The sequence below is a fragment of the Phycomyces blakesleeanus genome (genome assembly GCF_001638985.1).
Source record: "Phycomyces blakesleeanus NRRL 1555(-) unplaced genomic scaffold PHYBLscaffold_32, whole genome shotgun sequence".
Taxonomy (NCBI): Eukaryota; Fungi; Mucoromycota; class Mucoromycetes; order Mucorales; family Phycomycetaceae; genus Phycomyces; species Phycomyces blakesleeanus.
In genome coordinates, this window is record NW_017265189.1 from 212,550 (window position 1) to 238,230 (window position 25,681).

Below are 25,681 nucleotides of genomic sequence, written 5' to 3' on the forward strand. Positions count from 1 at the left end.
CCAACACAGCCAGCTATAATCTGGGAAAGAGAGGTACTCTCTCCACTGGAGGTAGATCTACGTCTAGTGTTTCTCGGTATATGTAGGGCTATTTTCTATATGAAATATTTTAAAATCGTAATAAATATATTTTCTACATTATTACTATTGTTATTTTCTAGTGGGTTAAATATACTTATACATACAAAGTAAGATAAAAGTGTTGCAAGAGTAAGAAAGGGATTGCTATAAAATATCAAGTGAAAAATGTCTTTTCTTTTATCATTGACAGACTTTTTGCAACTGTGAAAATAATATGTGTTATTATTAGCTTTAGATATCTTGATTTAGCTCTTGGTGTATTTTTATTAGGTTAAATAATACTTGGGTCTTCTGTTTTAATCCTCTATTTCCTTTTTCCATTTTTTCTTCTTTTTTCTATTTTTTTTCTTTTTTTTTTTAGTTTTTTTCTTTTATTTCTTTTGTTTCTTTATTTTTCTTCCTCTTTTTTTCTTCCTTTTTCTTTCCTTTATTATTTTTGTTTTTATTGAAGCACTTGGGTAAGCAGTTAATATGCATTTCTAGTCCTGCTAATAATCTAATATTCTTAAGCATACTTCTTTACTTTTTAATAGTGTTATTTACATGGCTTGGTATATCTCTGTCTTAAACAAAAGATAAAAAAAATTGAAAAGGTTTTGACTCTTTGTTAATTTGCTTTTTATGTTTTAAAAGGTACATGTCTTGCATGCGATTGCAAATGACTACTACAGTAATGTGCTTGATAAGCATGAAAAAGATTATAATATTTGTTTTTACACTAACTTCATTTTTTGTTGATATTATTTGTTTGAATATATTAAAATATTAGTCTAGTTCTTCATTTTGTTTTCAAAATACTATCAATATCGTTTATCTTGGTAAGTTCATTTTTAATACTAATGTTTATTTTTATTATTTGAGACATTCTTTACAGTTATCTTTTATAAAGCAAATATGACGAGCACAATGTTACCACACTTGTTTATAAGTATGCATATTTTCTTAAAATAATAAAACACATCTTCTTTGATATTTTAATTAACTTTTTTTTTCTGTTTAGTCAATGATACAAGACATATTTCCAGCAGTCTGTTCAGCAGTATATCTAAAATACATTCTTAATCTTCATATTATTAGACAATAGCTTCTAGTATATATTTTACTCCTTTATCAAGAATAGCCTAACTAATCTTGTGATAACTGAGAGTTAGCTATAAAGTGTATTATTAAGCAATATAATTCAAGATTTTTTTTATAAAAATAAAAGCCCTGTTTGTAAGCTATTCTCCTGAAACTATTTATAAAGAAGTGTGAGAAGATTATTTTTCAGTCAATCAAATGAATGTATTATACTTTGTCCAAAATATAAGATCCAATAGAATTGCTTATATTTAGAGTAAAGACATGTTTCCTCTGTCATAAAGAAATGTTTCTATCACATCCAAAGACTTTTTACTTGTTTATAATAATTTTTTCCTCGAATTTCAAATAAAGAGCGCTAATTGGTTATAATAAAGTTCAAGTTCAAAAATAAAAAAATATGTAGAGATTTTGAATTTCAGACAATTGCACAAACAAAAATATGTATTTCAATTGGCTAATTGCTTGTAAATAAATAGATAAAAATAAGAAAAGCAGAAGAAAAAATGACTCTAGACTATTTTGGGTGGATTTTACGCAAAAATATTGTATTTGCGACTGAGAAAAAGAAAAAAAAGAAGTTTTGTGACAGAGAGAAAGTAAAAAAAAATATTTTCCGACAAAGCAAATGCAAAAAATAAAAGTGAGAGATTTTATTGGCTAAACATATCCAGAATTAACTAAAGACTTTTGTACTTGTAAATGCTAGCAGCCAAGGAACTTGTTGTGATAAAACATTTCTTGGAAATAGCTTCCTATTCCTTTATTTTATGTTTTTTTTTCCTTTTATATTTATTATAATGCCAAGTGCCCAGTAATTTGTACCGTATCTGACCTATATATACAAAAAATTACTTGCAAAGACCATGATTATGCGAACATTTTAAAATTTGTTGTGCTGTAAAAAAAATGCTAAGTAAAAAACCAAGAAAAAAATTGTCAAGTCGCCAAAAAAAAATAATAACAGATGTCACGAACTTGGCATTTTTTAGTGAAGGGGTACCATTTTCCTTTTATTCCATTTTTCTTTCTATTTATTTTTAGTTCAAGTGAGTACTAGTAAATATAATATGCACTTACTTTGTTTTTAGAAGTCATTTTGCTTTGATACAAGGTGTTTCTCTTAACAGACTACATTTATAAGTTTATAAAGACTTTACTAATGTTTTTTTTTCTAGATTACAGTCATTTTGAGAAACTCCATCATGTTCTGTAGCAAAGATAAATATCTTCATCTTGATAGTTTGAGTTTTATTATATTATTGACTCTTTTCTTCCTTTTGTTTTAGGTAAGTCATAGTGAAATCTAATCTACTACTTTCAAGAGGTAACTTTCAATGATTGAACATGTCATGTTTTATCATGAATACTAATCTTTGTCTTTATTTCAATATTTTTTATATTCTCCATCTGCTGTTGTTTCTTTACTTCCTCTGTTCCCACCACAGTATACTGCCGCTACTATTACACTTTTTGGTCTATTATTACATATATTTTTTTACAATGTTTACATTATTATTTATTATTGCAAGAGTATTTTTGCTCCCATTATATTGCTGCTTTTTTTTGAGCTTTTTTGTTTTCCATTTATTTCTCAAAAATAAAAATTTCAAAGTTTTCAGACTACATTTTACATAATACAGATTCTACAAATAAGAAATCTTTTTTGCATATTTTTCAGAATGGGAAGTGGGGAGTAGGAAGTTCTCATGGTTGCTATGTGTTCTATATTAGGAAGGTAAACCCTCAAGAAAAATTACTGTTTATAGAATAGTATGCTATTCTGAAAACAATATTAAGGTTTACAAGAAAAATCTTTGGATGTGATCTGTCTTCTGTGTTTCTAAAGAAGAAGAAAATGTAATGTTATACACAAAAAATGTTGTATTTTTTTTGCTTTAAGTTTCTGAGATGATATTATAAGGTAGGGCTATATGACTTTATGAGCAAAATTCTTTCCACAGAACGATTGTATTCATTATTTAGGATAAAGAATAAATGCATACTAGACTCAAGATTGTTTAAATTACAGGGGAATTTAATTCTTTATATCAGTATTCTGCTTTCTTTCACATAGGGTAAATCAAGCAATTTTTCTAGTAGATACATTATATAATGAATTTCTTGTGAAATTTGGGAAATACAAGAACTTTATTTTGTACTTTAACAGAATGTGAGTGCCAAAAAAAGAATTATGGTGCAAAGCATAGAGATTAGTATGAAACATTATTGATTATTAGCTAATTTCTAATATGTAATATAAACAATAGACTGAAACCTTTCACATCAATAATTTGATAGAGTCTTATCACAATCAGCAGAAGACTTTCTATCTTGAATGTGCAAGATCTCTTCAAGTAGATAGACTTATTTATCTTCTGGCCAAAGTCTTAACTCTTGACTATAGACAAGAAAATGTTAAGACGTTATATAGATTCCAATCAGTATGCCTTACACGTCAAGAAGAGCAAAAAAGACAAAATATGTACATGTTAGATAGTGATACTACTATGGACATGGTTGAGAAATTGAGTGATACTGCATTCACTTGCAGATCATTCACAGTTGATCTTGTTGTATACAACATTGAGCTACAGAATGACTTTCTGCAAAGCTGCACTTGCTCTGATACTTCCAAGCTTTGCAAGCATATCTTTCTTGTCAATTATATGCTAGATATCTTCTACTCTTTGTGTCACAGTCTTTTTTTCTCCTCTTCTGCTGTCCATGAAAAACCTTTAAAATCTCAAAACTGAGAGCAGCCACCTAGAGAGTCAAACTTTATTAGATCCGGGTCGAACAAAAAAAAAGCAGTATTAAAAAACACTTTGTATTTTTTTTCAAGATTATAAAAAAAACAATTCTTATATTTGATACCATGTTTTTTTCAAAAGATATAAGTGAAAGGCAATTGATCCAATATGTTTTGAATAGTTTTATTATTATTTCTATATATATATTTATTGTTTTCTATACTTCTGCTAGAAAGAAACACCAGATTCTTTCAAAGAAGACAAACAATCTTCCAAAATCTGGCTGGTGATGTCCATTCCAGAGGCAGTATCTCTTGCCACGGCATTTATTTTACCAACAGCTTGAGCAATCTTATTGATCAAGCTGCTATGTCTCTCAACAAACTCCAGAGCACGCAGTCTATTCTGTGCCAAAGAACTCTTCTCACTTTGGTCAACTATCTGAACTTCTCAATTCTGAGCAATAGGAAGCTCTTTGGTCAAAGAATATTGGAGTCCCATCATTCTGCAGACCAAAAATATATGCTTACACAAATGATTAGGGTCTGGACAAGAGCAGACTGACAGTACTTCCTCTTTGACCAAGAGCTTGTACCAAACAGAATTGTCAGTAAAGGAGCAACACTTGTAGATCTAAAATAAATAAATAAAAACCAACATTAATATTATTACATTTAACATATAAAAAGTTATATCTAATGACCAAATTATCTTCTATGATCTTAACCATGCCAAGAGCATCTTCATGAGCAATATCATACGCCTTCTTTTTCTTTGACTTCTCGGTGTATGTCAAAACAAGCTGTTTGAACCTATACATGATCTTGAGACCCTCTTGTCTATAGTCATGCTCAACTACTTGGGAGAGCATGTAAACCAACCAGTCAGTCCAGAAGTTTCTTGATCTACCCAAGTAGTAAGCTTTCAAGATGTGATAGTAGGATTCAATCAGATTGTCCGTGTAGAATCTGGCATCCTAATAATAATAACAAATAGTTCATAAACAATACATTGATATTTATAGTAGTTTTACTACTCTCCAGGCCATTGACCAAAGAGCACACTTAGCATGCTAGTGTGTGATAAAATATACCACAAATTTGACACGGCCAGCAAATCTAGAAACAAATTCCTCGTATTGCTAGTTAAATACCTCCTTACTTCTGGCATGTATCAGCAAGTTGAGAGCCACCCAAACTGCATTCTGTTCACACTTGCTTTTGTGGGTGGCTCCAGTAATTTTTACCTACAGTATTAGTTAAATATAAATAATTATTAGTAATATTTAAAAATAAGTGTATTAACATAATTTACATCTTTTTTGATGTGCATCTCCCATGCTCTCTTGATGTGCCAGTGGCATAAAAGGACCTGGACAGACTGGCCAAAGTCTTCCTCCAAGGCACCAATCTCAACCGGGCTGCAGTCGATCATCATGCACTTGACACACAAGCTACAGTTGGATTTAACCCAATTGAGCCATTGCAACAAGGTTGTGATAAACTCTGCGTTTGTCACAAAGAAGCAAACAGGAACACCCTTGTTGGTAACGTTGCTTCTCACAACTATCGTATACAGATACGAGTGCTTACTAGAATCTACCAAAGATTTACAGGTCTTGTGAGTTGAGTCAATGCACCACTCATCTGCTAACTCAAGAATCTGTTGAACAGTTAGTAATATTATATTTTAAATGATTATTAAATTAAATAATATACTTTCTTCTGCCAAGGAGAGATCCACGAAACAAGGTATGGTCCATTACCTTCATGGAAGACAATGTGAACCAAGTAGTTCTTTTCTTTTTCCAAAAACTCAATCCATTGCTCAACACTTGTCTCGTCAATGGCATTTCATCTTGAAAGGATGTTCAGACATGCATTTATGACATTTTGAACATCATGATAGTTAATGCGAAGAGACATTGGGAAGCTGGCAATATCAATACCTGCTTTGAGCTATAACACAATCAAGTTAGTAATTAAGATAAAAGAAAACAAATTTATTACCTCATCCAATCGCTGAGGGTTGATTCGAAGCAAAGTTTTGATTGCCTTCTAATCCATGTTGTTGTCTACATGGGAGACAATCCACTGCTTGACCTCAGATGGGTGTCTTGACCGTACCACCTCTTAAACATTTTCAGGCTGGTGGGTGGCATGCTGCCACAGGTAATCTACCTGGACACTCTCATCACGCAAGGTTTTCTTGGTAATCTTGGCTTTGCAGCCATTCTTGATGGATTCAGCTCAAACTCTCTTTGCTTTTGGCTTTCCAGCCATTTCTTGAACCTTGGCCTTCTTGAGGAATTCTTGGTGGTCACAGACAAAGTATACAGTCAATACAACGTCTCTAAGACTAGCTGTACTAGTAGCCTGAGAAAAGTGAGTGTTAGTTACATTCCAGTTGGAATGTCTCTTGGCCAAGTTTTCAAACCAAACAGTGAATTTCCCTTCATCAGCAAAAGTCTCAGTGACTTTGGGATTGGCCATCTCGTAATCTGGGGCAATTTGGATCATATGATCATCATTAATGTCATTGATGGATAATTGGGTGTAGTTGGAGTTGCTCATTATGAGTGCAAAGGTTTTGAATACAGGGAAAAGTATAAGTGAAGGAAAAGATGTACCTGAAATAATAAAAACAATAATAATAACAAAAAATGCTGAACCAAAAAAAATCCAGTGAGTCTAGGAAACATAAAACTGCTTCCAGTTTTGAGATTTTAAACTTATTGGCTGTCCATGAGATACTGTAGTTGTCAAAGTTGACATTGGCAATCAATCGGAATTCACAAGCAACCAATAATGGTTGACTTTTAGGGTAAAAGATCTTGTTATTGCCAATTGGTTTTTTGTATATGTTTTAGATGTTTAAGATGGTGAATATACTTGTAGAAGATATTACTGGATAACTAGCATCTAAGACATATTAACGTAGCTATTCTTTTAGCCAGAAATCAAGTATCAATTTGTATAAATAGTCAAGAAATATATTTAATAAAAAATATCTTTATTCTTATTTAAAAACTATTCATAAATTTGATGATTCCCAGTGGTATTGATTCTGCGACTTAGTTACAAGTGCCAGAAAAGAAATACCAGATCGAGACTTGACATAGTGTTGGACATTATTTTAATGAATCCGAGAAATCGGGATAATTGACCGCAGCAGTTCTGTGTGTCAAAGATACCTCATAGATAACGAACTGCAGTAATGTCTTATAAAGATTAACCACAGTAACATCTTCTGAGCATCAACCACAGTAAAAGAACTTCTCTTGTAATTAAATAGAGTATAATAGTTTACTGTGGATAATGCGCAGTATTAGTTTAGAAAACTATATAAGACAATTCAATTCCTATCAATAAAAAGTACCTTTTATCCTCTCTTCGATTTTACATATACTCTCCGATCTCCAGTGGGTTTGACCTTTTGACTTTGCTATAGTAAAAGGAAGATCATCCCAGATCAGGAACGACAATAGTTAACCATCTTCATATTTTATGGATTTATCAAAATAATGCCCAACAATCAAAAAAGAAAAGAAGTTTACAAAACATATAAGCCGCTCCCGGGTGGGCTCGAACCACCAACCTCCTGATTAACAGTCAGACGCGCTGCCAATTGCGCCACGGAAGCTTAGTTGCGTTTAAGACATGTGTAATAACATCTAAGTTAAAAACAAAAACCATATTCTACCAAGTTCAGACATTCTGGTGAAAACTCCTTTTTAATTTTTCTTCAAAATTTTAATTTTAATTTTAATTTCTTTCTTTCATTTTCATAAAATCGCCTTTTTTCAAAAACCAATTTTCTGAAAATTAAAATCTTTTCCCCTTTATTTTTCTCGAAATTGTTTTCTCCTTTTTTTTTGTTTTATTCCTGTGCATTAAATGTGACACTTCCACTAGAAAAATAACAATAAATATACACGGAGAAATTCAGGCATACTATTGTGAATATTCTGCATTTTATAGTGGGGTTTTGTCTATTTCCACTGGTACCAAAGCTGATCTGGTTACATGTGCACAAACCTGCTATATACAGGTGTAAAGTTTGATAGCACTAGTAAAGTTGGGGTCAATAGTAATTTTATATCTTTGTATATAATAGAGTATCAAGAAAACTTTATTTCAAACTTTGTTTTTTGCTGTAATATAATGTTTCCATGTTAAAGATTAATAATCAGAGACTATGTTGCATGTGTATTATTGAACTATTCCTAGGTGAATAGTTAGAACCATGGACATTTTATTGCTTATAAGCCAATCATTAACACTCTTTATTATGAGGTCATAGATTATCTGCTCCCCCAATTACTTGATATTCAATTATTATTGGTTTGAATTATAGTTTATTTTTGTATTTATTAGAAAAAATAGAATGATTCTAGGTTGATAGTATTGGAATAATATTATATGTCTCAGGCTGTCTTCACTGGTATCCTTCATATGACTCAAATCAAGCAGTGCTTTATATATAATGTTTGTAAACCCTCATATTCAGTAGTTATCTTTGGCACAGATACTATTTAACATAATAGAAGAGAAGTTAGATGTGTATTTAAATATTTACATGTTGTGAGTGATATATTAATTTGAGGATACATACAATATAATAACTGAAGAAGATAAAAATAAAACTTTGAGAGTTTGAGACATGATGTCAAGTATAATTTCTTTAACAATGAAAATAATATAGAGAAGTTAGTTTGAGTGAATTGGGTGACAGAATATGTAATGAACGTACCCAAAGAAAGTCAATTTATTTGTAGACCTAGATAGTACTTGTCAAGAGTTGATATAACCTTTAGTAAAAAACATATATTAATATACAATATAAATAATACTATCATACATATTAAGAGAATAAAAGAAGAAGTCTTACCATGTCAATGATGGCGCCAAGAGATAGAGGTTCTTGATTAATTGCGTGTTTGGCAGATGAATATTCATCTGTAATAAAAATTATATTCTGTCAAATAAATATTAAAAGTAAATAAAAAATAAAATATTACCATGTTGATGGTCTTGTTTAATTGTAGGAAATATTTTTGGCAATATTGTCTATAAAAAAGAAGGAGAAAAGTCAGAATAATTTTATAGGATGATGACATGAAGTATAGTTACTAACCTGGACTAATCCGGATAGCCATTGTAAAGAGAATACATCAGAAGGAAAAAACACGCTAGTATCTATGACAACTGAAATAATAATTATTATTTAGTTACATTTGAAGAAAAGAATTGCTTTAAAAAAAAAAGAAGATATGTTACCAAAAAAGTTTGCGAATATAGTAAAACACTAAGAGAGTATATATGTATCTATGACAATAGAATGTGTTAATCTTATTGTTGTCTGTACAGAAGTATTTTTAAGAAGAATGTATCTTACCAGTAAAATTCACAGTTATAACAAAAATCAGAAAGAGAAAGAAAAGAAAAGAAAATGGTTGATAAGGAAAAATATGGAAAAATATGAAAAAATAAAAAAAATAAGTAAATAAAATACAAAAAAAATAAAATAGGTAATTAAAAAAAATGAAACTAAAAAAAAATATCCAAAAAGCATAATAGATATAATGGTGTAGTATCTAAAAGCAATCTTTGTATCAATTTACACAGTGTGTGTACAAGAAGTTACTTTAGATATATTCTTTTAACCAAGATCAATCAAGACTAGACATCCTTTTTTTTGGAAATATAAATGTTGTGAATGAGTATTGATTACTGCTGAATCTGAGAGTAAGACTGAAGGATAAAATAATATCCTCAGCTATTCCAGTCAAAGGGATCTCCCTTTATGATATTATCTAATACACAGATCATCATACACATAATTGATTATTTATTATTATCACCATGACATGGGATATATAAATACATATACATTATATATATGGCATCATTATATTTCATCTACATATTTCTTTTATTATACAAATACTTAATTGAGAGACTACAACTACAACTATTTAATATTATGAAACATTACCCGAGTATCTGGGTCGGAATACTAAAATATTACTAATAGCATAAATGCTCTTCTTTACCAAAACCCTTGGACTGCTCTGACTGGAGAAGTATCATATCAATTGGTCTTTCCGGATCTTTCCAGAAGAACAATACTCCTGGAAGATGACTCATCGTGATAAAGATTACTTAAGCACACACTGAATTACAAATTAGAAAAACATATAAATATCAGTAGATAGTTCCGTGTAGAAAGAGAATCGAATTTTATCATTCTTTACTTTTCTTTTGAAATAAACAACCTACACAAGTTCTCACGAATTCTTTTGTCTATATTATATTTTGCTTTATTTTCTTCCCACAACAATAAATATATGTTTGTGCTACAATCTTACTCACCCTTGCTCATGCACTCTTACAATTATTCTTACTTATACTCACACTTTCTCTCTCTATCTCCCCATTTTTTCTGTCTTTTATTTTGGTATGTTTGATAATAAATATAATTGTAGTGTATAATAGAAATTTATTCAAAGAATATAAAAGCATTAACAGTTAATAAATATTTGAACTTATATTTTTAAATTAATAGAATATGTCTAACTAAAATGAAAGCTATCCCACTTGACGTACTCCTGCTGAGAGAGAGATGACAAACTCTCTTGCCATCTTGCATCGTGACATGACCACTGTCATGAAAGATGTTGCTGATATCAAAGCAAAAACTTCGAACACTCCTGTGTCTGCTGTTTTGCAGAGTCAGCCGATGGCTTTAGTGCATGCTGTTGCTCCTGTGAGCATGGAAATGAATGTAGCTGGTTCTCCCACCATGGCTTCTGATGCAAAATCAGTCAACAAAACAAAAGCCTATGTATGTATCATACATATAGTAAATTATATCTTTAATAACTTACCAAGATTCAATAGAGACTTCTTCGGGAGCATTTGTGGGACCCTAAGTTCAAGTCAAAACATTTGGCTGAAATTCAAGCCAACAATGGCAAGCCAAGGTGGAACACGGCTGTCAACTTCAACCAGTCGCCAAACACTGAGTTGACAGAAAACCTTGTTGCCTACTTGGAAAGAAATTTCGTAGGAGCAGGACTGAGAAAAAGTGATGTTTGTGACTTTGTCTACATGAACTTCACTAGCAGAAAGCGTGCAGCTAATAAGTCTCAGGCTAAAAAGAAGTCAGACAATGCTTGCAACAGAAGGAGTAGCCGCGAAAAGGAGGTAAGTTATACTTTATTTATTTATTATTTGAATAATTCTTATCTAAGTCATTAATTTAAAGCAAAAAAAGAAAACTAATTTAATATTTTCAACAGCACTTGAAACGTCGCAAAACAGTGTACCAGTCTAACAAGACTGCTATTGATGACGAGATGAAAAGAGATTGCTCTGGTCTCATTATAGAAGAGGCTATGTCTGTTGGTGAGTCAGATGATGGCACTTCGCCTCATGTTTCTTATAGTGGGCTTCGTCTTCGCCGTCCAGGTTGGAGAAGTGATGAGGTACTTAGTTTTTTGAAAGTTGAAATATTTAATTTAGTTAATATATTATATTGTATTATACTGAATAAAATATTAATGTCTTTAATATAGTACAACCACTTCATCACACTTGTTGACAACAAAGTGGTAGCTGATTTAGGCTTAAATAGCCATCAATTGCTGTCACGTGCTTTTGGCAAAACTGTTGAAGGACCAGTCCCTGATGCAATTGCGTCAAAGTTTCTTCAGTAAGCTCTTAGAAACGGGCCCTAAATAAAGTTTATATTTTTTGTTCTTTTTTTCTTCATTCATAACGTCTTATACTTTAAATAACCAAAAAAATGCATAAAGAAGCATTACTTGTTCTTTGTTTTTTATTTAATTATTCTCATAAAAAATCATAGTGCATAATTATTCATAAAGGCTTCAGGCATACTATTTTTTTGGCATAGGAATGACCAGCATTCTTTCTTCGTTCATATCAGTTACATCTACAGCAGTTGCAACCTCTAAGTGTATGCGATGTACAGGCAAGATGCTGTGATAATTATCAGCAGAGAATTCTGGCAAGCAGATTGCAATACCTTTATCTCTGTGTTCATTGTCATTTGTTGAATTATACCATCGGATGTATGCAAAAACATGCTGGTCTTGATGTAATGTTGATGCTTGGTGGTTTGGATGAGGAGGCAGAGTAAATGAATGTATAAAAAGATACTGAATTTGTCCGGTATATAGGCTTGAAGTTCGACCATTGCTGCTATGGAAGAAAGCTTGAACGAGTGACCCGCGCTTACCAGAACTGTTGTTCCCAATATATGTTTGGCCAAGGAGATCAATTGATTTCAATTTTGTGATTTGGTTATTTACAAAATATTGTGACAATCTGGCATTGTGATAAGAAATGAGATTGGGCATGACATAGGCGATTTTATAATAATCTAACAATTGAGGATAATCAATATCACTCATTGTTGATTCTTTTAAGGACTGTAAAGGAAAGGTGGATGGGGGGAGTGGTTCATTGCCTTTGATAGGTGCTGCTCGACTTAAGGATGAGTCTACAAATTGTTGCAGTTGGAAAGGTTGTTGGTTGGTTGGAGCATAAGTGACATAGGTCGTTATAGGTGCGGTCGTAGAGATAAGTTTTTCAAAAAAGAGGAAGGAATGGAATGAGGCTTGGACATAATAACGTATTTCGTACGTAATCAGCTTTGTATGCGTCTGCAGTGAATTTTGTCATATAGGTTGTTTCAAACCTGTCTTTTCTGTTTGTCTTGTTATTCTTTAACAAACTATTGTATCTCTCAAAACCAAAGAGCCAATAGCTATACACGGGTCCAAAATCATAAATTGTGTCATGAAGATGAAGGTGCAGGTGCATGTTGCAGGTGAGGACTTTTGGTTCATATGTATCTTCACAAGATTGACAGAATTCTTGTAGATATCTGTGTGCTTGGTCTATTTCAATGAAACTGATTGACAGCTTTACAAGTATACGGCATGCTTTTACATGGTGCATCCAACCATTGAACATATTGGACAGAAGAACTGGTTTTAGAAGCACAGGAGAGTACACAAATACCCAAGACTTCCACTCATCTGCTTTCATGTGGGAAAAGCCCTTTCCTATCTTTGTTTTCAGCTTGGTATAGTTGCTGGGCAATATCATCATTGCTGCAACTGTCTGCATTGCAAGCAGATCATTGTTTTTCATTTTTTTGATTTTTGTCCATGTTTCAATCATTCTCTTTGGTGTTCCCAGAAAAAGATTATGCATGGGATCAATGATCGTTCCACGTACTAGATCAAAGTATCCAAGGCGATACAACTGCAACCATTGAACACCATATTTGACCTCCAGCTGCTGCCTTTCTGAGGGTGTACTCGCACTATTCCACTCCTCAGCATGCACACGGTTTGCTCTATTGCTTCAATGGCGCCACTGGTCACAATCAAATCCACGGAAATTGACAGAAGAAGTGCCTGGTAGACGAGAAAATTGATTGTCGCATTTGTAACAGGCACATGTGCTGTTGTGCATGGTGAACCTACTAGTCTTTCTGGCAGCAGGTATATCACATGCAACCATCAATAAGGCTGCACGAACTGTTGCACCATCTGTTTGCTGGTAGGTGGGTATCTGTATTCCAAGATAGAGCTGTATCATTTCGTCAACTAATGGCTTGAGATAATGATTGATCTCTTCTGATTTTGGCTCTTTTGATCTGGGCATGAGGCCAACAAGGATTGTATTTTCTGCTTTAAACCGCTCACTTCTAGGCAGGTTGTTAATCACCAGGTAGATAGCACCGCAGGAATAGCTAGTACCATTGAAAGGCTGGAACCAGTCGATATTTAATGTCAGCATCAATGAACAAGGATGCTCAACAGAAATTTCATTATCATTGTCCTTCAAATCAGTCCAGGCTTCACCATCGTAAACATCACACAATGTATCAGTGATCTTGAATTCTTGGTTCCAGTGCATGATCTTTTGCTCGAAATTGGGACAGAGGAAAAGAATTTTAAGAGCATGTGTGAGAGACTGATATACATAAGACTTCTTTGCGACCAAACCACCAGACAATGATTGGACCATTAATTTGCAATTACAGGCGGTATGTGCACCAAGCTTTACAAAATCACAATTCAAAGGAGCAGGTACACTTTCCTCATACACCTTGTGGCAATCCTGACACACGACAAATCTCTTAATCCCTTTTGTCATGGCTGAGAATCCTGTCATGCTTTGGAGACCAGAAAGACTCATGGGCAATTGGAAATCCTGCTCGTAAATCGACAAGAGCTTGTTGATGAACTCGATCAAGACAACAGCGCCCTTATTGACCACATAGCGGGAAGCAAACATTACCACAAAAGTAGCAATGAACCTGTGTACTGGATTTTCAGGCATATTTGGGGTGGCAAAAGGATCTATTGTAAAAAAAAACAAAAAAAATTAACACCCCCCCTTTTTTCAGATTTTTATTTTTTGGTTCTTTTCCTTGAATTTTTTTTTGGGTCTTTTTTTTATTAGTTAATTAACATGGACTGACCTTCAGTATCGAATTCTTCGACTTCAATCTCAACAATATTCTCTTCATTGTCTTCACTTTCTTCACTGCCATTGCTTTCTTCGTCATTGTCATTTTCATCACCATCACTGCTTTTGCCATTCAACTCATTGCTAAAAGCAACCTCATCGTCAGAAATTGGGGCTCCTTCCCAAACAGGCGAGTTGGTCTGACCGCCTATTGCTTCCATGGGTCCGGTTTGTTGGTTTGATGTAGCTACATATAGAATTCAATTTTTAGTTTACTTCTCTTTTTATCACAATTAACGTTTCTTACTTTCAAAATCAATATCCATGAGATTTCTTTGAACAGATACATCTATTGAAATAAAACATTATATAAAATAACCAAAATAAAAATGAAAATGAAAAACAAAACATACTTCTTTCACTTCTTTCCATGTCTTCATATCTTGCTCTTTTATTGTGACGCTGGAGGGTTTGTGTAGAAACAAAGCTGTAGCCTTGCTGATTATCACTGCATTTTGTGCAATAGCACTTCTTATTATAAAGTTCAGAAGTAGAGGACATGGTGTTTATTTTGTTATAAATGTTAAGATAAAAGGGAAACAAGTGTTACATTTACTTTATTTGTTCAAACTTTATAATAATAATAATAATAATAAAATAACTTGGATAGTTATTATATCTAAGCCAATAGAAAATTACAACATGAATTTATGAACATGTACACCAAAAAACATGCTGAGATGAAAAATTGCTCTAAATATCCACATGTAACTATGAACCTTCACACAAGGGTATTCAGGGTCATTTCTCCAATGTTGCCTGCCATATTGTCCGCGCCTTTAAGAACAAAAAATTCTTGACGACAACAGAGGCAGCAAGACAACTGTGCAGTGAGGGATTCACTCTACAGCCTCCAGCAATAAGAACATTGTTAAAGGCATCTGGCTTCACCTGTGAACAGGAGCAACCTCTGAAGGTGAAATCAAACCCCGCTATTCATAAGAAGCACGTGGCATTTGCCAGAAACTACATCAATTATACAGTAGAAGACTGAAAGTTGATAATCTTCTCAGATGAGTCCAAGGTAAATCGCTTTGGATCTGATGGAAAGAGGTGGAAGTGGAGACTTAAGAAGACAGTCACCAAAAAAACTAAGAATGGTTTTCCACCTGTCCGTGCTGGAGGACACATCATGGTATAGAGATGTTTTTCATTCAAAGGGCATGGGAAGATAGTGAAGATCGTAGAGAACATGGACAGGCCAAAATATGTGGCTGTTCTTCAGCAGGGCCTTCTGGAAACATTGGAGGAGCAAAATCTGAGCAAGTCAGAAATCGAGTTTTTGCACAATAATACAAAATCCCACACAGCAGCCAATACAAAGAAGTAGTTGAAGAGAGAGGGGATTGAGATCATTAACTTTCCATCATATTTGCCTGACCTCAATCCCTTTGAAAACCTTTGGGCGTACAGTAAGAACAAGCTGTATAAGCATAAGAAGGCTGACAAGTCTATGAGAGAGCTGTGGGCCTGCTTCCAAAAAGAGTAGGATAGTATTCTGGAGAAGGTCTGCCAGAATCTTGTGACATCAATGCAAAGCAGAATGCATTGATGCATTTTGAAGAAAGGGTACCTTATAAATAAAAAATAAAAAAATTATCCCCTACTGAAGAAAATTGGACTCTCAATTCTTCAGAATAACTTGATATAACTTTTTATCAACAACATATTTATAGCTAAAATTATAGTATATTGTACTTTTTTAACAGACGTCTTAGTGTGTTCAAGAAGTATCTTAAAATAATAAGAATTGCAGAAGATACATGGAAAAGAATGAATTTTTTCTTAGCAGAGTCTGGCTTTCTAAGCACACTATAATATTAATCATATTTCAATTATATTTTTCAAAGGTACGGATATGTTATAAAGTTCTTCTCTCATTCTGTCTTTGAAGAGACTAGACTATTTGCTGTAGTTGATTGCTTGCGAGGCATATGTATATATGACGAATTGTTCTTCTCTGTTTGGGAAAGCTAAACAATTGGTGAGATGAAGGTGGTTGAGATTAAGTCCATCAAGGCAATGGCTGGTCTAGTCCATGATATTAATGATATGACTATTCGACATGTAGTGTGGAATTCTTCATGTCACTACCAGTAGTTTTTTTCTTGCCCTTTCCTTTCATTTATTTTACTTTCAAAGTATAAATATAACTATTCTAATTTTTAAATATAACTTGATATCAATATCAATACATCTCTTGATGATTTTAAATAAAGACATAGTCTAGTATAAAAAACTTATACATATCTATATTTAAAGTATAAGTAATCTATAGGCTGTGTTTGTTGTTTTATTTAACTTTTTGAATTGATATGCAGTCCAACATACAATCTTCATCTAAAATGGAATTCAGGATTAAAAATCAAAAAATATATTTGAATTAAATCTCAAAAAACAAAAAACAGCTCAAAGTGTACTATATTTGGTATGGTAGTAGAAGTTTAAACAAAGTTACCGTTTTTTTGACATTCTATATGGAGTTTACGGAGTTAGAAAGCCCAAGTAAAAGGTGAGATCATAACAATTTTTATATGCGGAGTTTGTTACAGCTTTTACTGCTTAAAGATGTAATAATTTTATCAGTAAAAGTGTAAAGGATTTGTCACGTGATTCTGTTTTTTCTTTAAACCTATTTTATTTCTTATGTATCAAAATAAATGGTCAAACCAGAAAATATAAACCAGTGATCTTGGAATATAGAACGCCTGTATAGTCCTAGACTTTAAGTAAATGACTGCTGTTTTATTGAAAGTTGCCATTTTTTGGAATTTATAACAACTTTTTTTCTACAGTATCCCTTACTTAGACCGAATTACTAAAGTCTCAGAAATCAACCAATAGGAAATCTTTATAATAAAAATATTTCTAATTTTGTCCTTTCCTAATTCTGTTAGTGAACCAATAAAGACTATGTAGTTTCTTTGAGTAACGCCAAAAAACCACAATATAAAAGTAATGAAACTTTTGTTTCTGTTGTATTTGACAGTCATATAGATTTTTATAAAACAAGTCCTATCAAAAACACAGCATTAATTTCAGGAGCCAATGATAAATACAGATCTGAGAGTAAAGAAGCCTTATAAAAAGGGTATAACTGTCATAGTTAGAAGACCATCTTAACCAATATCAATTTTATCTTTTTCTCTTTCAATAAAATCACTATACAAAGTCTCACTTTATTTCTTCGTCTCTTCTCTAAAATTAAACCCAAATATAACATTTTTTAAAGTGAATTCTTAAAAAAAAAGAAACAGAACAAAACAAAACAAAACAATACAATACAATACACTACAATACACTACACTGTACTACATCACAACACACTGTGCTATACTACATTATTCTATACTTTACCACTCTATTCTATTCTATACTACACTACTCTATTACACTCCATTCTTCTCAATACAATATACAAGCAACCACTCTCTATGACCAAAAAAACAATCAACCTGGTAGAACTCAATGATCCTCTGGGCAACATCAACAAGGCCACTGGAAACAAACTCAGATCAGAAGACACAGTCATAGAAGACCTGAACGAGGAGGATGCAGAGTATATCAGGCAGAAGGAAACAGCTGCCAATCAGCTAGACCAGCTAATGTCAAAAACGGAAATAAAAATCTTCCAACAAGTAGCTCTTCTGCACAAACAATTTGCAAATAATTGCAAGGCAGAAACGGTCAACAACACCCAGAAGACTATCAGCCAAATGAGCCAGCTCATAGAAAGACTCTCCCACTACTGTACCCGCAAGACCTTCCAAGGAAAGCACAAGAACCATGAAGGAGTGCACATCTCCTTCCGAGACATACCCAAGTTCCAGGTCCAAGGACATAGGGTAAGACACCCCAAGGAGCCCATATTCGAGTCCATCTCACACTACCTGTCAGCAATTCAGAAGGTACTATCAGCAGGAAGAACACCCATCAATCAAGCCTGGAAAACTTGGTTGCTGGTAGCGTTTGACCATGACCACAACACGTGGTATAAACAACACCTTCAAGGACAGGACCTGAACTGGGAGCAAGTAAAGTAAGTAATTTGAAACAAATTCGATTCGTTTGACTGCCAACTGAAGATGGGCTCACTCGTGTTCATCATGGTGATGGAACACGATGAGTCTGTCATGGGTTACAGCACGCGCTTTCAGAAGGCCTGCTGCAAAGGAAATGTCCAAGACAGCAACCATTTGGCAATGTGATTCCTGACTAGTCTCACCCCAGAACTTGTAGCCAATGTCAAGCTAGCCTGGTTTGCCTGCCACAATGACATGTCCCAATCAGTGGAACAATTCTTGTCTTTGGCCAACATCATGGCCATAGGTAACAAATGCTCAAGCAATGAAAGATTTGCATCGAGAAAAGTTTACAACCCCTATAAAAACATCACAAATTCAAACGACAATACAGAAAACAAATTCTTTTGCACCCATCATAAATATAACAACAGCCATAACACAAAAGACTGTAAAATGCTAACTAAAAACAAAGCTAGTCAACAAAACTGCCGCCACTGTGCCAAGCAGTAAAGTTACCAACGCAAATACCAAGAATACTTCAAATCAAAAGAATATCTCCAAAAACAAAATAACATCTCTATCAAAGCCATCAAGCAAAAGCACACAGATCCCATGGAGCACATAACCAGCACACTGGAAAGTGCATTCTTTGGTAAGAACATCGATAAGAATAATCTGGATAAAAAGAATCCATTCTCACTACAAACACCTATCATTCTACAGAATGAACATAAAGTAATTAGGCTCCTGGACACGAGGGCAGAGAGGTTCTGTCTGGACATTCATTTCTACAACAATTCAATAAAATTGCCAATTGTAAAAGTAGAAGGATATTTAGTGTTTGCGGGAAAGAATCAAACTTCTAAGCGTTTAGGACGAACTGTACTGTTAGAAGTGGCTTATGCCAATGGTCATAACTTCGCACATTCTTTCGAATTAATAGAAACAAATGAAAGTGATAATGACCTTATACTTGGACAAGATATAATGCCTAAACTAGGAATAACTTTAGCAGGTGTGGCCATAGATTGGAACACTAAAAGCTTAGATGAAAATAAATAAGATATAGAGGATGAAATAGAACCAAATAATTCACCATATGGTACATAAAAACAACAAGAAGCACTTAGAAAAGCAAATGCATCTTATATAGCAGAACATGAGGCTATCCCTAAGACTTCTTTTTGTATGGTACCAGATTCTATATTAGAACTGAAAACTGCTGAAGGTTCCCAAACTTATCAATGACAGTATCCTTTGCCATATGCACTTAGACCTGTCATTGATGAAGCCGTAAACAACTGGCTGGACGAAGGCACTATCATAAGAGCACCAATAAATACAGTCTGGAACAATCCAATGACCCTGGCGGATAAAAAAGATGCACACGGCAACAAAACAGGAAAAATACCCTGTCTGAATCCACGTCACATAAACAAGCTCTTGCCTGACAACAAATTCCCTCTGCCCCTGATAAGGGATATCTTTGACACCATAACCAGTGCAACAATATTCTCAACACTAGACTTGAAAAGTGCATTTCACCGTTTCATGATTTCAGAACGAGATCAACATAAGACAACATTCACTCATAATAATATGCAATACATATTCTAAGGGTGCCCTTTCAGACTTAAGCCACTCTTGTCTAAGTTTCAAAGAGTTATGTCACTCATCTTCAAGGATATGCCATTTATCCAAACATTTGTAGACGATATCGTAGTCTTCTCCCAAACCTTAGAAGAACACACAAAACATGTATGCCAAGCTATACAAACACTAACCAAAGTGAACCTCATCTTAAATCCACAAAAATGTCATTTTGCACAAAAATCTGTATATCTGCTAGGATTCTCTATTGATGAAAACGGGAGTAAAATTGACAAAAAAAAATTACGACCATTATGACATGTCCTACACCTAAAATAGGTCGCGACATACAAAGCTTTCTAGGTGTAATAAACTACTTCAGAGACTACATACCTATTGTAGCTCACACAACAGCATCACTAGATGCTTTACAATCAGCAAATAACATAGAACACATATGGAATGATAAACATCAACGCTGCTTCGAACAATTAAAAGCTATCATTCAAAGTAATCCTGTACTTCAACATCTGGACTTAACTCAACCATTCCTGGTAGTGACTGACGCCTCCAACCTTGGAATCGGCACCGTGCTATATCAAATAATCAATGAACACAAACATTATATTGGGTTTATGGCTAGGTCTTTGTTCAAATCTGAACGCAATTACTCCACTACAAAAAGAGACTACTTGCCGTAGTCTTTGCATTGAAGAAGTTTCACAAGTTCTTGTGGGGCAACCATTACACCTTGTACACGGATCATAAAGTCTTGACATACATACACACACAGAAAATTGCTAACCCTATGATGATACAATGGCTCGATACCATCTTGGATTACAGCTTCGATGTACTTCACATACCAGGTGTATTAAACAAATTGCCTGATTCACTTTCACGTCTTTTCTCCATAGAAAACACGCTGGAGGGGGGTAATGCAGCAAATAAGCCATCAAAAGAGCACAAAGAGCTCATACAAAACCCCAAGTTCAAACACATAGCATATGAAACAAAAAATAAAAACGAAAAAATATTCAAAGTACAGATACAAAAAGTATCGTTAGACTATATGATACCACCTGAAGAAGAAAGAAAAAAGATCATACAAGATGCACATCTCTTCAGACATTTTGGTGCAGAATATATAGTCGAACTCACCCATAAAAATGGGATGCATTGGACCAACATAATAAATGATGGACTAGAGTGTGTAAAAGAATGTACTGCATGCCAAAAGTAGAATATAATGAGAAAAGAGTATAATCCACTCAGACCTATACATGCATACATACCAGGAGACCATTGGGCTATTGACTTAGCAGGACCATTAATGCCTACTGATAACAGTAATGTTATTATATTTTTAGAAAAGAAAGAAAAACAAAGTGCAGATAAGAAGTACAGTGAGACTTTGTTTATTGATGAAAAGAGAGATGATCTTCTATTGCTATTTGCTATGTGAGTTTATATAGACATTGCATGTGTATTTAGGATAATGATATGAGTATATCATGTGATGTCTGTTTTCTTATATCATAGATAATATATTGTTAAGTTATTACCCACGCTCTTGTTTGAGTGATTAGTGATGTTGGCTAAGGTGTGTGACCTTGTTATCAATATATTCTTTATTTAATGATAGTGTAAGAAATAATGTATAATTGATACTGGTCGCTTATTCAATATGTCTTTGTCTTATTGTCTGTGCGCTCTATTTGAATCTATGATTATGTTGGATACAACAAATGTGCATCTCTTCGTCATGGTCAACGTCTGCACTCGATTCTGCCTACTAAGAGCTATCCCAAACAAACAATTGGATACCATCATAAAAACTCTGGTACAAATATTCGGAGACTTTGGTTTTCCCAGAATCATTCAATATGACAATGGTACAGAATTCAAGAATGAGTTAATGGCGAAGCTCACAGAAAACTCAGGAATAGATCATAGGCTAGTAACGCCATATCATTCTAGAGCAAACGACGTAGCAGAAAGATGGGTACAAACATCTATCCAAGTCATCAGAAAAGTAGTCAAAGGAACTGGAAAAGATTGGGATCATTATCTACCAGCATCACAATTTGCGATCAACAACAAAATATCAAAAAGGCTAAACACAGCACCTTTCTCACTCATGTTCACAAGAAATATAAACGCCTTCAAGGATTACCGCAAGCCTGGAACAAGACCAGCAAGTCCAATGACACATGATGAATTGTTACAACGAATCGACCACATGGCGGAAGTAGTATTCCCCGCAATAAAAGAATGAGCAGAACTCATCACAAAAACGCAAAAAGAAAAGTTTGACAAAACACACACAATGGCAAAAATAAATAACGGCAGTTACATGATGATAAGACTACCAACAAGAAGTAGCAAGCTAGCACCCGCCTACCAAGGTCCATACACAGTCATAAGACAAACCCAAGGAGGATCTTATGTACTTCAGGACGAAACCAGGGCTTTAATGCCTAGAGACTATCCACCATCAGATCTGAAACTCATATCAGTTGATGGAACCGCACTCGCTGATGAACTTGTCAAAGTACAAGCTATCATCAATTACAGAGGCAAAATAGGAAGACGAGAATACCTTGTATGATGGAAAGGACAAGGCCCAGAAGAAGACGAATGGCTCATGCCAGATAAATTCACAGGCTTAAAAACAATCCAAGATTACTGGACACGACGAGAAAAACAAGAACTATCAACAACAGACAAAATTGTACTGATGGCTCCCAAAAGAGGACGACCACCTAAAAAGGTATCCAATAACGAAGCAGCCAACGGCGCTCCCAAACGCAGAGGCCGACCACCTAAACAACCCAAATGGGTAGGTTGTCCACCAAAAAATACACAGCCAATCACTCCAGTCATGCAAAAGCGTAAGGCACCCAGCAGACCTGCAAATACAATGCAGCGTAACAAACGTACTTGCATCTAAATACTATTGTCTGACTATCGTCAATCTGGAGGGGGGTAATGTTATATTTGACAGTCATATAAATTTTCGTAAATCTTAGGGGACAGGGGGTTTTTGGATGATGGGGACAGGGTGTTACACAGGCTTATAGTGAGTAGTCCGGCAGATAATTAGAGGCATGACTACTTTTAACTTGTCCGGCAGTCATCCATCGCTTCTGTGTGTAACATCCTGTTCCCCAAAAAACAGTCACCCCCTGTCCCCATCCAGTATAATTACTTGTCTTTATTCACTAAGAAAAATCATGCAAAAGTGGAAGAACATTTGTCTGTAACTTTTCATTTTCATTTTTATTTATTTTTTAAAAATTCATAACTAGTTCAAAAAAATAGATAGAAATATGAGAGTAAAATGGTTGGTTTTGTTAATTTTTTCGGCATAAATTGAGTATTTGTTTGTTTTGTAATATTTTTTGAATCACGTTTAAAGAGTGAATTACAAAAGTTCTGTACATTTCATTTGTGAAAGATTGAACAAAAAAACAATAATTTGAAAATATTAGTAAAAATCACTTACAAATGCTTTATATCAATAGAAGATAGTAAAAAAACGTTTCAGTAAAAGTTTTAGATCATACTATTATATAGAAAATGTATTTATTAGTAAAAACAATCTATTTCTAATAGTTAAAAACGTGAAAAAAAGTGTATATTTTGCTTGTTTATTCAACCAAAACATAATCAATTAACTTCAAATTTTGGACATAAAGATGTACATATTCTTTCAGAAACACGGCAAAATATCCAAGCTTTAGCATTTGAATTAAGACAGAAATCTATCAAAAGCTATGTGTCGTTTTTGTTTTACATCTTTTACGGTAAAATCCACGTCTGTGATTGGATAAAGATCTTAATCAGATTGCTTATAAATGCACAGACTTTGTACTCCAAAAAATAAAGGCCAATTATATGGTCTTCCAATTAGTTGGATGCCAATAATATTCGTATCTGAGTTTTACATGTAACATTAAAATTAAAGACAGACTGGGTGCAATTGTGTTTGTTAAAAAATTAAAGAAAAAAATAAGAGTAAAGTATATTAAAAGATAGAAAGATAGATAAGTTATATATGTGTGAGGTCAATAATATCAGAAGAATTTACAGGGGAATTTGTAAGAGAGTTAGTGATAGTAGTGGAAGGCAAAAAATAAGATTTGTTCTTTGGGAACTGACCCCAATGATTCCAACTTGTAGAAAAACAGTCAGTGATACTCCCTCTACGGATAGCATCAAAATACAGCGCATTTACCTCAGGCCAGAACCGATGTACATGAGGCTTAACTTTGATTGTTGTCCAGTGGCACCCATGTACATGGTGCAAGACCATCGGCAATGGCTTTCTTTTGAAAAGCTTCCGATCATGGAGGGGAAGGAAAGTTATGGGCAAGACGCTCCGATCGTCTGAGTACACACAAACAGGCTCGTTATAGGTGTCAGCTATTATTTGAGCACAGTCTGGCGCAGAGAACCACATGGAGGAAGGACAGTAAGGGATGTTTTTACCAATGGCTGGGTCAATGTCAGAGCCAAATGCAATGACCTTTGTTACCTCCGCAATATCCATTCCAAAGTTTTGCTCATAGAGCTCACTGTGGGTAGTAATCGTGGCTAACATTTTCTTCTTTACCAAAGGGAACTGATCCTCTCCACCCTCTTTCAGGCGTGCAAATACACGGAAACCGCACCAACCATCGGACTTGGGGTTAAACGTCAACGAAATGGCGGTTTGGTCGATTAGATCTGGCAGAGCAAAGTCGTGCACATTTTTCTTCTGTTTTTTTTGGACTGGGAATATCGTACCAGTAGTCATCTGGGAGGTGGTTAGGTCTTTTAATTCCAGAGGAATACTTTTCAGCTGAGAAGAAACAAAAAACAATGTAAGATTTAGCATTTACTTTCAGTAAAATATTATATCAATTACCTTCTTCGAGAGTCTCTTGCTTTTCTGCGAATTGGGTTTCTTTTTTGATATTTTGAATGGCTGGAAATAGTAAACATTAGATATTATATTGTAACTTTGTAAAAGTCAATAATACATACTTTTTTTAAGAGGTTTCTCCTCTAAATGTTCCTTTATTACATCTATAATTCCTTCTTTTAAGATTTTTCTAATTTCACTCTAGATAAACAAGACAGAATATGTATTAGATTGTGTTATTGTGTGTATGTTATCTCATTACCTTAATTTGTTTTGGACAAGGAGATGCCTGTGCTTGTGACGGACAAAATCCTTTGGGAGAGCAGTTTTTCTTTTGACGTGCTTAGGTCTTCCAGAAGCTTTGTCCTCACTTGACAAAGGAAAGGCAACCTCTGGGTGATCCTTTAAATTATTGGCATTATTTATAAGATCGTTCACCTTTGCCATCAGGTTACAGATTTGTTGTTCTCCTTCACATCGTCTAAACAACTGCTCAAGTTGTGCAATTGATTTCATCCACGGAACTTGTTTCTCAATTGCCACAGTACTTATACTTTCCAATTTTTCTACTTCCTTATTATGGAATGGGAGGGCAGAAGAGAGAACCCATCTTTCAGGAATGTCTGCAAGTGTGAGGGCCCGATTTCGTGGCAGAGTATGGCGGCAAGG

The 25,681-nt window shown here is 34.1% G+C and overlaps 9 protein-coding genes and 1 non-coding gene across 10 annotated transcripts; 5 read left to right on the top strand and 5 right to left on the bottom strand.

Moving 5' to 3' along the window:
* Window positions 1-2,870: 2,870 nt before the first annotated feature.
* Window positions 2,871-3,917, top strand: PHYBLDRAFT_70335 (hypothetical protein; the record flags this gene model as incomplete). The annotated part of the gene is made up of 2 exons (XM_018442260.1): window positions 2,871-2,899; window positions 3,431-3,917. 2 exons carry the CDS (start codon window positions 2,871-2,873, stop codon window positions 3,915-3,917), a joined length of 516 nt encoding a protein of 171 aa, XP_018285022.1.
* A 225-nt stretch (window positions 3,918-4,142) lies between these two features.
* On the bottom strand, window positions 4,143-6,487 carry PHYBLDRAFT_151921 (hypothetical protein; the record flags this gene model as incomplete). Its single annotated transcript, XM_018432786.1, has 11 exons — window positions 4,143-4,360; window positions 4,445-4,547; window positions 4,642-4,890; window positions 4,948-4,986; window positions 5,068-5,160; window positions 5,229-5,576; window positions 5,633-5,752; window positions 5,813-5,872; window positions 5,924-5,971; window positions 6,053-6,148; window positions 6,206-6,487. The coding sequence occupies 11 exons, from the start codon at window positions 6,485-6,487 to the stop codon at window positions 4,143-4,145; spliced, it is 1,656 nt and encodes a 551-aa protein (XP_018285023.1).
* Window positions 6,488-7,483: 996 nt separating this feature from the next.
* On the bottom strand, window positions 7,484-7,556 carry PHYBLDRAFT_t264. The gene has a single exon. It is a non-coding gene; the product is annotated as a tRNA-Asn (tRNA).
* A 1,120-nt stretch (window positions 7,557-8,676) lies between these two features.
* Window positions 8,677-10,063, bottom strand: PHYBLDRAFT_151922 (hypothetical protein; the record flags this gene model as incomplete). Its single annotated transcript, XM_018432787.1, has 5 exons — window positions 8,677-8,724; window positions 8,805-8,872; window positions 8,935-8,983; window positions 9,051-9,121; window positions 9,970-10,063. The coding sequence occupies 5 exons, from the start codon at window positions 10,061-10,063 to the stop codon at window positions 8,677-8,679; spliced, it is 330 nt and encodes a 109-aa protein (XP_018285024.1).
* Window positions 10,064-10,538: 475 nt separating this feature from the next.
* On the top strand, window positions 10,539-11,634 carry PHYBLDRAFT_151923 (hypothetical protein; the record flags this gene model as incomplete). The annotated part of the gene is made up of 4 exons (XM_018432788.1): window positions 10,539-10,760; window positions 10,817-11,122; window positions 11,218-11,403; window positions 11,494-11,634. 4 exons carry the CDS (start codon window positions 10,539-10,541, stop codon window positions 11,632-11,634), a joined length of 855 nt encoding a protein of 284 aa, XP_018285025.1.
* Window positions 11,635-11,817: 183 nt separating this feature from the next.
* Window positions 11,818-14,989, bottom strand: PHYBLDRAFT_174694 (hypothetical protein; the record flags this gene model as incomplete). The annotated part of the gene is made up of 6 exons (XM_018437316.1): window positions 11,818-12,372; window positions 12,587-13,213; window positions 13,940-14,319; window positions 14,442-14,675; window positions 14,736-14,777; window positions 14,842-14,989. 6 exons carry the CDS (start codon window positions 14,987-14,989, stop codon window positions 11,818-11,820), a joined length of 1,986 nt encoding a protein of 661 aa, XP_018285026.1.
* A 155-nt stretch (window positions 14,990-15,144) lies between these two features.
* On the top strand, window positions 15,145-15,818 carry PHYBLDRAFT_151925 (hypothetical protein; the record flags this gene model as incomplete). The annotated part of the gene is made up of 4 exons (XM_018432789.1): window positions 15,145-15,195; window positions 15,219-15,470; window positions 15,540-15,623; window positions 15,714-15,818. The coding sequence occupies 4 exons, from the start codon at window positions 15,145-15,147 to the stop codon at window positions 15,816-15,818; spliced, it is 492 nt and encodes a 163-aa protein (XP_018285027.1).
* Window positions 15,819-17,922: 2,104 nt separating this feature from the next.
* Window positions 17,923-19,575, top strand: PHYBLDRAFT_174695 (hypothetical protein; the record flags this gene model as incomplete). Its single annotated transcript, XM_018437317.1, has 3 exons — window positions 17,923-18,527; window positions 18,708-18,817; window positions 19,100-19,575. The coding sequence occupies 3 exons, from the start codon at window positions 17,923-17,925 to the stop codon at window positions 19,573-19,575; spliced, it is 1,191 nt and encodes a 396-aa protein (XP_018285028.1).
* Window positions 19,576-22,843: 3,268 nt separating this feature from the next.
* On the top strand, window positions 22,844-24,033 carry PHYBLDRAFT_174696 (hypothetical protein; the record flags this gene model as incomplete). The annotated part of the gene is made up of 5 exons (XM_018437318.1): window positions 22,844-23,042; window positions 23,136-23,185; window positions 23,631-23,697; window positions 23,805-23,912; window positions 23,942-24,033. 5 exons carry the CDS (start codon window positions 22,844-22,846, stop codon window positions 24,031-24,033), a joined length of 516 nt encoding a protein of 171 aa, XP_018285029.1.
* Window positions 24,034-24,157: 124 nt separating this feature from the next.
* On the bottom strand, window positions 24,158-25,459 carry PHYBLDRAFT_174697 (hypothetical protein; the record flags this gene model as incomplete). Its single annotated transcript, XM_018437319.1, has 4 exons — window positions 24,158-24,921; window positions 25,016-25,075; window positions 25,135-25,211; window positions 25,275-25,459. 4 exons carry the CDS (start codon window positions 25,457-25,459, stop codon window positions 24,158-24,160), a joined length of 1,086 nt encoding a protein of 361 aa, XP_018285030.1.
* Between the last annotated feature and the right edge of the window lie 222 nt (window positions 25,460-25,681).